We start from the raw sequence: 11468 nt of genomic DNA on the forward strand, positions 1-11468 counted from the left end.
CCCTTCGGGGATCAATAAAGTATTTCTGATTTTGATTCTGATTCTGATTCTAACCTAGTTAGCATGTTAGCAAAAAGCATCAGCCAACTGGGTCATGGCAAGGACACAGCCACCACCGAGCTGAACACCGTGATATTTTCAAAAATAGCACACATTCAGGTTATGAAAGTGGTGGACGAAAGTCTACATAATTTGACTGACATATTTACATATTTACGCTAAACAGTGCGGCGTGTATTTATAAAGGATAGATGCACTGGCTAAGCTAATATAAGCTAACGTTAGCTATTAGCCGTGCGGGCACCACAATGTGCCGACATCACATGTGATTACCGTGACATCTTCGCCCTGACAGTTTCATGAGCTAGCTAACAATACGAAACTACAAAATAACATTTAGCGGTGAACAAATACCTTGGCACCCTGGTTGCGTACGGGTTAAACTCCTAACACCGGAGAACGAGAGTTGGACGGCGGCTCTGAGCATGATGCAGGACTGCCAGTTACACAAACTCAAACCGGTGAAATTTTGAAGGAGCAGCGAGCAACAGTAAGCTAGCGCTAACTTGCTTAGCCCGTCACGTACGCGAGCCCGTGCTGCGCATGTGCAAACTGCAGCTTATCGGTATTTTGCTTCTTTAACTCTCTATGGTATTTTGCTTTTGTCTGTCGACCTACTTCTTCGAAAGAGCTGCGAAGGTAGCTCTAGCAATGCGAGACTATTGACCTACTGGCTCTGACTTTGATCTAGAAATAATACAGTGCCGAGCCTTGTCATGATTTTTCTGTCTTTATTTTTAGGACAGTTGCCACCAATGAAAAATGGATTGACATGTTTACACAAACATTATTTATCTCACAAAAAAGTTCAGTAAATATAAAGGATGCTATGTACAAAAATCCAATCAGTTTAAAAATACAATGCAGCTGCTATAACATGCTACGCCCAATTTATATCATTATGGCATTACTTTCAATTGCCCTGTGTATGAAAATGGGCTGTAGCCTACTTTCCTCACCAACTAATACTAATAAGTAGGCTACCACTCAGTCCAAAAAGCTTGAGGCCTATCAGATTTTTTTGACTAGGGTTGACTTTACTGTAGGCAATATTCTGTCAGGGTGATACTAAGAGAATAGGATTTAAGTACTCCTGAAGCTTGGGGTGTTACTATTATTGATACTATTATTTTTCTATTTCACTGTGCATTTCACTTCAACACAGAAAAAAGGTCAGCCAGATGACATATTTTAAACAAGCACTAAGTACTTGATGACAACAAAATGAACTGACTGCTGACAGTATACGAGTGGTAGTATGAATAAAAAAAGGTTTGTCTCTAAAATTCCAGGTTTAGAAGTTTTAAACTGGTTCTATTCCATAAGGGGATTTTATTCAAATTAAAGTGTGTATACACTCTTCATCACAGCCCAAAACACCAAAGATGAAAGGCATAGTCAATTTATTTCAGTGTTGTTACATCTGTAAAAAACAACAGCATTATGATGAAAGGAAATCCTTAACAAAAACATTCTGGTCTTGTGATCTATGAAAACATACAAACATTTCCTCCAAAAGTAGAAAACAGAATAACGACTATTGACAAACCTTGGCGTTTATATTTATGATGACTGTGACCAACTTTGTGTAATTTTGCATCAGAATAAGCTCTGATGTGCCCTGTATTACTTGCCAGACAGCAGCAGGGTGAACAAGATGTTGCTGAGGGGGGTATTGTCTTTTAGTATCCTTTGGGCTCTGTGCAGGCACCTGCTTCTCATCGATATTACTGATGCCTGGAAGCTGTTTTATTCACTCGCTGCAGAGTCCTCCTGTCCTGCCTGCCCATCTCATGCCAGCTTGTAATGTTTACAGTCAGGATACTTTCAATTGCTCCTGTGACTTATTAGATATTCACGGAGACGGTAATGGAGAACCTGCACTCCAGTCATCCAGACAGACTCTCTTGGCTGCATGCTGTGAGAAGGAACAATGAGCTGGCCTGATCAGAGCTCTACCTCTCTCTGTGTCCTCTGTGGGAACCCTTAGGGTTTCGGGGGGTTGGTATCCAGTCTCCTGGGGATCCAAAGGGTCTTTAGAGAGCAGGATACAGATGGCAGGGATTGTCCTCTGCATGGTTATACCTGGTGCTCCTGGTTGTTGACTCTCCCAGACGTCTTTCACTGTCTTGTAGTAGATCTTGGACACCTGGTGGAGCCCTTCCACTTTACGTTTTAGAATCTCCACACAGGTGATGGTCTTGGTGACTCCTCTACCTGAACCAGTGAAGACTACCTGTCTCAGTAATGTCCCATTGCTGTCTTTCCCCTCTCCTTGCATGCGAGCTGTTGCAAACCGCAGCAAATTGCGGATCTTGCTTCCTTCTTTCACTCGCATGTGCAGGATGTCTGCTGCCAGCCCGGGGATCGGACAGGGATTGCTGTCCTCTGTGCGGCTGACTCTTCTGAAGTTGCTCTGGCCAGAAGATGGGACATCAGGGTCGAATGAAGAAGATTGCAGTTCCATCATAGTGCTGCTTTTAGCATTTGAACTCTTCATCTGACCCCTTGGTTCAGTCATTGTTTAGAAAGCAGTGGAATATCAGTGCAGCATGCTGTTTCTGAGCCTGCAGCTTTGGATTCTTTGCATTCCTCCCTTGAGATAGACAGTTTTTTTGTTCATTTTGTATAAGAAAATAATCCATTAATTAATCCAAAAATGTGACTTATTCTGGTCTTCTTTCTGTCATCTGTCCAAACTGCATTTCTATTTTGTCTTCTGAGCACCAAGATGACAGCTAGCATTGTGGAGAGGTTGTTTCTTCCTCTAATCCCATTGACATGAAGGAAAAGATGTCCTTGCTCCATTCAGCACTGAAGACAGCTGATGCCAACAAACCACATATGAGGCTCAGAGAGACATGTAGTATGGGACATAGGGTTCTTAAAGGCACATGCAACATTTCATAGTGTCTGTCACATTCTAGTTTGTTGATTTTGAAGGGAAGCTTTTGTTAAATCCCAAAGGGCTCAGAGATTTCCATTTGTCGATGTGGATGCTTGAAATATATGCATGAATTAACATGAGTTAATGAGATTTAACAAGGCATGCAGTTGAAACAATCCTTTGTTTTAATTGAATTGGTTTTGATGGTTAAAATTCTTAATCTGCCTTTTTGCAGATATTGCACCAAACCACACTGTCACTGGTGTAACGATATTTAGAAATAATATAATAGTTATGGAAACATACAGTATATCATGTTTTCAAGACAACATTCCCTCCGTACTATCATCAGAGAGCCATATGCTCCTTGAGAAATGTCTTCCTTTGGGCTGTACAGCAACTTCACAGTTCTCGTCCCTTCAGTCCAACGCCTGCTGAGCTGACCCAGAAAATGCTGATTAACTTGTACCTCTTTTGAGTCACTAATAGTCAGGACAATCACACCTTGGAGCTGCTAATTTCTTGTGCCAAACTTGTAAGAAATCATCTGTATCCAGATGCAAACAGAGCTTTATTCCTAGAGGCTTTCTTTAGAGGAGCTGTGCCAACAGAGGAGGTCAGGGGGAAGCAGCTGTGGGGCTCATTTGGAACCAGTATACTGTTATAATGGTACATTTCTGCTTCACAGGATGGCATGCACCCCATGATATTCACTGACTTGAACAATAAGCACACAGATGTGTCTCAGTGGTGTCAATATGGTTCAGAATGTCAGTTATGTTATGAATGTTAACTGCCCATCAGTAAGTATATTCCCATCATGAGAATAGCTTGCTAATAACTGTGCTTCATTGGAGTAACTGCATGTGCCACATTTCCTCCCGATTTCAACTTTATGTGTTATCTTTTATTGAAAAGCACCCAATTATTTTTGCGTGTCACACCTCTGGTGGGTAATTCAGTTGTCTAGTTAAATTCCTGAATTGAAAAATAACAGGCTCATGTCAAAACCCAAGTTTTCTGATTAAAACATCTGTAGCAGTCTCTATTTACAGACATTTAGAATCATAGCTCTCATAACATGACAATTATGGGGTTTTATTGGCTGTGTTAGCAATGAAACCAATGTAATTGGTTCACACTACCACCTTTTGGTACAAAACAGGTATTACACAAATTACAAACGCCATTCAATCTGCTAAAGGAAAACATTTGATCTGTTAGACACAAAGCTAATATTGAAGTCTTTACTTTGAAATTGTGTGGTTATAAAAAAGTACAACATATGTGTTAACAGTACAGAGTTATGACACCAGACTATATTTTAAGATGTAAGGCAAAAAAAGCTTTCACAGGTGCGTGACACAACAAACAATCTAATATTGCAGATGATAGCCCTCTTCCTTTTGTGGTGATATTTTATCTTTCTTTGTTTTAGCATATTTCATTCAAACAAAAGTTGATAAATGTGATTTACAGCATTGTTTATGTCCACTTGTCAAACCAATAAAAGTCTAACTTAATACCGTATGTATAGCCACAACAAAAGTAAGATCTATACTCAGTATTAAACACTGCACTAATAATAAATAATTTGTTTTCTTAGCACTACTTTAAAGCAATTACTTGTGAAATTTCCCTGTGGGTCCTGACTTCTTGCGTGTTGATGTGGACATCTCCCACCTGGCCATTCTCATACCTGAGAAAGATAAAAGCAGAATGTGTTGGAATTCTGGTATTCAGTCTGGGAATGTATCAATACACTAAGAGACATAAAGGTTCATAAATATTATACTGTTGTATGATGTTATGTTTTTGAAGGTCCTTTGAAGTTAGGACTGTCAAGACATGCATAGAACATTTATAAAACACTGTCACAGAATCATTCAAGGCGTAACTTATGAGAGCAATGCAGTTTAGATTCCTGTTTTGCACAATCCCGGCTTGCCCCAGCTGTTCCTAAGACATGGAGAGAATACAGGATGAAATACAAAAAATACAAAAGAGAGGGCGTTCTTGTATAGAGAGCAACTAGTGACATTTTGGACAAAATGTGAATGGTAATCCACCTGTTTGTTTTTGTTTATTTGGATGTATTTCTTTATGAGTTCTTCTTTGGTGGACATTTGGTGTCGCCCTTTGCCCATCTCTTCACAAAGAGGAGGGATCAGTTTAAAAAACATGCTTGAATCAATAATAAATGGTAATCTTTGTATAAGTAGGTAATGTACTGCATGTATGCAGAGTATTATGAAAATAACTAAAGTATACATTTGCACCAAAATATCCAAATGATATGCTTGAGATAGGACTCAGATAGATGCCTTTACCGTATGCAGCTCCATGAAGCTTGAATGTAAACCATCACTTCAGTCAATTTTAAATCTTAAAGGTTTCACTCTTAATCTACAGTATGTCTGACAAAAATAAACTTTAAAGTCTGTTGAAATCGTCACTGTGACATTACATTAGGTTTAAAGGCTTATATCACAGCTCAAGGAATACAAGACCCTCTGGTATTTCCATACTATAATTTTGTATATGTAATTTCTCAGAACAGAGTACCAGTTTTTGATGTGGGAACCACTGTAGGAAGAGAAGATGAAACAGGTATCGCCATCTGTATATAGGGTTGATACAAAGGTTTTATATTAGTGGCACAGCCTTATTGTGTGATCTGTTGTTTGCTAATATCCTGTTGTCAAATATATAAACACACACCAGGATATGCATCTAAGAAACGTTCATATTTGTTGACACATGAAGTTTTGGAAACAGAACAAACAATGTTTAGATTGTGTCATTCACCATTGTAGTAAGGGATGAGGGAGAGGGTCGGTCTTGTCCATCTGCTTCTTTATTTCAGAATGTGGAGCCTGGATTTGATCAAATGCAGTTGCATCCATTTACTGTCAAGGAAACATTCACCAGCTTTCAGATTATTCTCAGGCAAGGAGATTTAGACAAGAAAATTGAAAACGGTGTCATGAGTGTAGGATTTATTTTAAGATCAGTCACCTGTGACATCCTCCTGATTAACAAGACACTGTCCAGCGCTTTTTGCAACCTATCCTAGCTCTTTCTCTGCCACAACAACACAATACTTTATTCCTTCAGAATGGAAAAAATACAAACTGAATAGTTCATTAGAAATCCAGTCAGAAATAAGTAAAATTAGTTCAGCTGGTACCTTAGGATTAAAGGCAAGGGTTTGGGGGTTGCATGGATCAACAACAGAAGAGTAGCCTATGGTTTAAATATGATGCTCTTGCGTGAAGACTGAAGGGCAGCTTTGCACATGGCAACCAGCAGGTCAACTACCTGTATAACATCCAATAGTGCAATACATCAATCTTATATTATGACAACACACTATGTGTATGTGTGTGTAACCAACCTCGGCACCAGTGGCAACCTCCTCTGTAGCTCCAGAAATTACCCCCAACGTATAAAAGCCAAAACACACATAGCTTCCTGGTGCAAACTGCTGATGACTTGACTGCTGACACCATAACTCTATGTGGAAGAAGGGCAGAAAAAATCAAAAAACTCTTACAGAACCTATTGGATAATAGGAGAGACAAAAACTGCAGATACAACAGCAACCCTAAAAATGTCCCAGAGGTGTATTTTGAATTCCCCTTTCTGCTGGGTGTGAAGGTGAAGAGCTCTCCTGTAGGATTCCTGATGGTGTAGGAAGTCGTATGATTTGTGAAACGTTTCAGTTTTATTGTTGGTGGAATGATCCTTCCTTTCACAGTAGGTTCCTGGAGCTCACTGGATCTGCTCACAGTGAGTGAGGAAGCAGTGAATAGAGACTTCGGAACAGACTGAATAACAATAAAACTGCTGGATTTAATTAGATTGTAACATACTTTGATGGTGGAAGCCAAATCTTAAGTCTTGCATGTCTCAATGGTTCCACTTGGCCTGTTTCCACTCCCGAGATAAGAAGACCGTGAGAATACTCTAACATAATTGTTGAATAAATAATTATTCAAATAACTTGTTTTATGTGATTATGACTGTGTTCATTAAATAAATTAATGACATATTTATCAGTTCATAAATACGTCTTTACTCTCATGAACTCTTGAAGAAATCTAGTAAGTGGATCTTGATTTATGAAGTTTTGATAATAACTTGGATTGTGCCAAAATAAAATTCAACCTGCACAAAGTAATGCTTACATAGATTCCACACAAGATCTCCTCTGAGTCACTGTCCTCATCAATTTGGCTCTCTGTCCACTGCTGGCACTCAGTCTCCTGTCAGGTTAATGGGAGAAGCTGTCAATCAAAAGATCCTCTTATTTAGTCTACTCTTCTAATTACTTCCTTCTGTCCACCCAAACAAAGCCACATGTGCATGCAGGTCAGACTGCTCAACACTTATGCAGTTCAAACCATTGAGCCATCATCATGTTGTTGCAGACAAGAATTCTGACCAACAAATTATTTAATTGGCTGAAGATTTCAGTTCTAAAAAAGAGAGGTTCATCGCCTGCCAATGCAAACAGACTAACCAATAACATATCTAGACTGTGTGAAATTAATAATAGAATATGAATATATTATGTTACTTATATACTTTTGTTACTACATATGGATAGTAGAGGGGTATTTTGGGCTTATTGAATCACCATGTGTTCAGTTCTTTGGAATTTTTTCAGCAACAATCAACAGTCTCTTCTCCCTCCACTGTGAGTGGTGCAAATGAACACCATGCTAGACAAATACATGTGATTTAATTAGTTCAGCTACCTCTATAATATATAAACTGTCAGTATTTTCTTCACAATTTAAACTATGTTTTCATTACCAAGATTATTCTTAATTACTTTCTCTTAGCATCCTTACTGCATATGCCAATGAAATCATTCCAAAGACAGGAACATGTTTGGTAATGATGTGTAAATGATGTTAGGGGCATCAAGCCAACAAAACATGCTTACCTTTGATAAAAGTTTGAGTTTTCACACATTCCAATCAAACAAACAACATAATGAACATTGAATATTGACTGTCTGGGTTGGCTGTCATCCTCTCCCCCAATGGTTTTGAACAGCAGGAAGTCCCACATGTTCAGTCTCAGACTTCATTGGCTCAAATACTGATGGCCAGATCAGCTGAACCTGGTCCAGAGATAGGAGAAGCTGAGAACCAGACCTGCAACTCCAGGTCTAGTCAAGTCTACGCTTTTATACACACTGACGTTATTTCTGTCCTATATAAGTGCTATCCTTTCCATTGCGTTAGTAAAAGAGGGAGAAAAAAAAATCCATGCATATCCATGTACTGTATACTCATGAATCAGTTTTAAGACTGATGAGAACAAGTATTCCTTGCGGCCAGTTGCAGGATGATGATATCGGTGATGTTTGGCATTTACAAGTCTTCCTGTCTGTCTGCTGTGTTGCAGTCGGACCTCGACAGTTACCCTTGTAAACAGGCGCCTGCTGCTCTACAGTCTGGCCAGATTAGACACTTCTAGGACTACATATCTGTGCAAGTCTTCTCTCAACAAGTATTTTTCTCTGAGTAATCCACTGAAGACATGAGTAAGTGTTTGTCATAGTGGTGTTTATTTATAGAGGGTGGATACAATAGCATGAACCCCTGTACTTTACACTGTATGCTGGCATTATCAAGGCAGTGCATGAACAGTAAGAACATAAAGCATCTGAAATTTCTGCTGAGGTGAGTCAACACGTCTCAGACACTGCAGTTGTTAGAGTGAGATTTATTGTACCAAAGGCATTTTTGTTTTCACAGCCAGTGCACAAAATCTTACATCCATGATATTGTAGAAGGAACAAAACTCCTTATGAGTATTTCTCTTTTATTATGTTGTGCAGTATTTGTGTTTTGCTCCACCCCCTTCTCTTTTGACACACCTACTGTACCTGGCTGTACCTGTTGTAGACATAGATGTACAGTATAATAAGAAGGCTGTAGACACCAAACAGTCAACATTAAGGAAACATCAAAATTTGTTTCACATCACAATAAAGACAATGATTAAAGGACTTCTGTGTGAACTTCTGTGTACAATGTTTTAAAACCATTCAACAGGAGTGATATAATTGAAAGTAGTTTGTTGCAGCTCAAGTTAAAGTAACATTACAATTTGTATCTATTATAGTGAGTCAGTATTTTTTTTAGTAAAGCTTTATTGATGTACAATAACTTGATATTAATTCCACCATTCAGCACCATTTAGTTGTTCTGCAGGATGACACTCATCCAGAAGACACTTCAACCACTTGTCCACAAGAGAGAGCTGTTGTTGAGACAGCGAGAGAGAGAGAGAGAGAGAGAGAGAGAAAGAGAGAGAGAGACCCAGATGGATATTGTGTCCTAACACATGCTATGAACTAGTGTACTGTGTACTAAAACCCAACAGTGATTGTGGAATGTTACTGTCAATTAAACTTAACAAATATTTCCCACAGATTTGATGGTTATTTTTTAGTTTAGCTAGGTTAGTCTTGTGTGTTTACAAAGCTGTTTTTCCAAACATCTACAATTATTTTGAATGTTTTGCAGAGCCTTTTCCTTTGCACAATGCATTTGGTAGTGTTCTCACTTAAAAATGAAGCAGATTTAATATACATGCCAACTGTATTGAGTACATTTGGCCACTTATGCACTACAGATTTATTGTGTTTAGTTACCATACAGATAATATAACTGAAAATGTAGAAACTTAGAGAAAGGTAAATTTGTTAAAATTATGTGAAACAAGAAGGCAACTTCTTACTTATTGTATCGTAAAACTAGTTTTGACCTGTATGATTATAGCCAAACCTACTGCACTGTTTTACAGTGTACTTTGTAAGCTCAGACAATTCCCATACGTTGATGCCAAGTTAATACAATTACCCATGTATTACTGCTGTGAGGCTGTAAATGTGTCAAAACACATACAGTTGAAGTACAAGTGAATTGAAAACTGTGGCATTTTTCTGCAGCCAGTTGCTTCACTGACCTGGCCATCTTTGGGTTGTACATGTACCTGGACCGTACATGGACGGAAGGAGGGTGCTAGTCAGTATGGATTTAGACCTCTTGAAGGCTCACAGCATTCACACATTCTGAGATTATATTTCAGAATCATAAATCACAAATAGATCAAATACTGTGCAACGTTGATACCTTGTTAGCTTTAGGGCACAAACATTTATAGACATTATTTTCCCAGTATTTATATTTATTTTTGAATGCATTTATTTAACAACTCCAGTAGATAAGCAAACTTGAGCCTTCTTCATGGTAACAAATATTGCAGAAAAAGATTCTTTGTTCAATTATTAAAATAAATATGGCTCTTACAACTTGAGGAATGTAAAAAATAATGTGCAACTGACAAAGGATTTCAAAAATATAGAGATATAAAAAAAAAAAAAAAAGTAAAGTAATGTACCCCTATTAGTTTTGTGTTATTACACTACTACAAGGCGAGTGCACATTTATGTTAAACATGGCACTGGGTGGATTTGGTTTTATGTTGTGGTACAGAATGTTCCTAATATGTTTCTCAGGCTTGGCTCAACTATATATACACGTGTGCCATAACAAACATGACAGAAAGAGTGACAACCAGTGGAGTTGCACATATATTTAGTAAAGATGTGCCCTGTGTTACCACTGTATACATGAGTATAATGCATGCATTTTTGCATCTGTATAATGATAGCTGATTGAAAGTAAATGTGCATCTCTGCAAGCACTTACTGTTACGTTTGACTCATCAGCTGTCATACCCTCACTGCATGTTTTTTCAACTCTTCTAATTTTGAAGCAACATGACTGTATATTAAGGTCTTAGTGAATACATTTGGAACGTATGTATACATATCATGATGAATGAATCCAGACAAGTGCAACCATAAAAAGTGGGAGATGATGTTGTTAAATTTAACTACAAAAAGAATAAAGAAAAAAAGAAAAATGCATCTATGAAATTAAAAAAAAAGAAGACATTGTGTCCTGACATATTTGTGGCCTGGTGTTTCTGCACTCAGCAAATGTCCTCACGAGAACAGAAAAGTGAGGTTAAGACATGTCAAAATGCCTGCTGTGAAAAGGCCACATTCATGACGAAGCGCCATGCCATTTGAAGACCCAGGCTCATGTTCAGCTGTATTAGCGGAGAGCTTTGTGATTGGCAAGGCGAACAACCTGCGCGGTATCCTTCCTCAATATTTGTCCAGTTTCTGTGATTTTATTTGAAAATGTATCATTGGATGTGGTATTTACGTAACCCTATAGAAAACAACTTTTATGTGAAAAACATACGTTTAATCGTTCTACTGTCAAAACATTAAAGTGTGCCTGAACACAGGTGCCCTATATCTTGTGTCACCGGGCGTTGTTCACACAAGAAAGTAGTCCCGGTTGGTGAAGGGGATAAAAACTGTCGCTCCAGCAGAACCAGTGGCGTCTTGGTCCATGCAAAGTTCACCCAGTAGGTGAGTAGCAGCATTAAGACTCAACTATATGGGAATGAGAGAGAGAGA

The 11468-nt window shown here is 38.4% G+C and overlaps 3 protein-coding genes and 3 long non-coding RNA genes across 6 annotated transcripts in view; 1 reads left to right on the forward strand and 5 right to left on the reverse strand.

Annotated features, from left to right (window-relative positions):
• Positions 1 to 654, reverse strand: part of LOC116694269 (cytochrome c oxidase subunit 5A, mitochondrial) — a 5490-nt gene extending 4836 nt beyond the window's left edge. Inside the window, exon 1 of the mRNA XM_032523881.1 lies at positions 415 to 654. Coding sequence (XP_032379772.1) covers positions 415 to 487 — 73 coding nt within the window. The 5' untranslated portion in view covers positions 488 to 654. The remainder of the gene's footprint in view (positions 1 to 414) is intronic.
• Positions 655 to 830: 176 nt separating this feature from the next.
• LOC116694618 (ribonuclease P protein subunit p25-like protein) lies at positions 831 to 4663 on the reverse strand. The gene is made up of 2 exons (XM_032524398.1): positions 4574 to 4663; positions 831 to 2884 (listed from the first exon to the last, which is right to left on the reverse strand). The coding sequence occupies exon 2, from the start codon at positions 2579 to 2581 to the stop codon at positions 1916 to 1918; it is 666 nt and encodes a 221-aa protein (XP_032380289.1). The 5' UTR covers positions 2582 to 2884; positions 4574 to 4663; the 3' UTR covers positions 831 to 1915.
• A 186-nt stretch (positions 4664 to 4849) lies between these two features.
• On the reverse strand, positions 4850 to 5456 carry LOC116694620 (uncharacterized). The gene is made up of 3 exons (XR_004333229.1): positions 5227 to 5456; positions 5017 to 5096; positions 4850 to 4906 (listed from the first exon to the last, which is right to left on the reverse strand). It is a non-coding gene; the product is annotated as an uncharacterized LOC116694620 (long non-coding RNA).
• A 160-nt stretch (positions 5457 to 5616) lies between these two features.
• LOC116694619 (uncharacterized) lies at positions 5617 to 6437 on the reverse strand. Its single transcript, XR_004333228.1, has 5 exons — positions 6345 to 6437; positions 6138 to 6268; positions 5966 to 6031; positions 5756 to 5823; positions 5617 to 5642 (listed from the first exon to the last, which is right to left on the reverse strand). It is a non-coding gene; the product is annotated as an uncharacterized LOC116694619 (long non-coding RNA).
• A 700-nt stretch (positions 6438 to 7137) lies between these two features.
• On the reverse strand, positions 7138 to 7978 carry LOC116694621 (uncharacterized). Its single transcript, XR_004333230.1, has 3 exons — positions 7902 to 7978; positions 7590 to 7674; positions 7138 to 7215 (listed from the first exon to the last, which is right to left on the reverse strand). It is a non-coding gene; the product is annotated as an uncharacterized LOC116694621 (long non-coding RNA).
• A 3194-nt stretch (positions 7979 to 11172) lies between these two features.
• Positions 11173 to 11468, forward strand: part of pkmb (pyruvate kinase M1/2b) — a 7356-nt gene continuing 7060 nt past the window's right edge. Inside the window, exon 1 of the mRNA XM_032523967.1 lies at positions 11173 to 11420. Within this exon, the coding sequence (XP_032379858.1) occupies positions 11401 to 11420 (20 nt within the window). The 5' untranslated portion in view covers positions 11173 to 11400. The remainder of the gene's footprint in view (positions 11421 to 11468) is intronic.

Source organism: Etheostoma spectabile, chromosome 8 (assembly GCF_008692095.1).
Source record: "Etheostoma spectabile isolate EspeVRDwgs_2016 chromosome 8, UIUC_Espe_1.0, whole genome shotgun sequence".
Lineage (NCBI taxonomy): Eukaryota > Metazoa > Chordata > Actinopteri > Perciformes > Percidae > Etheostoma > Etheostoma spectabile.

Bases quoted from the DNA above. Each gene is read 5' to 3' on its own strand.
- LOC116694618 (XM_032524398.1), bottom strand. From the start codon at position 2,581: ATGACTGAACCAAGGGGTCAGATGAAGAGTTCAAATGCTAAAAGCAGC.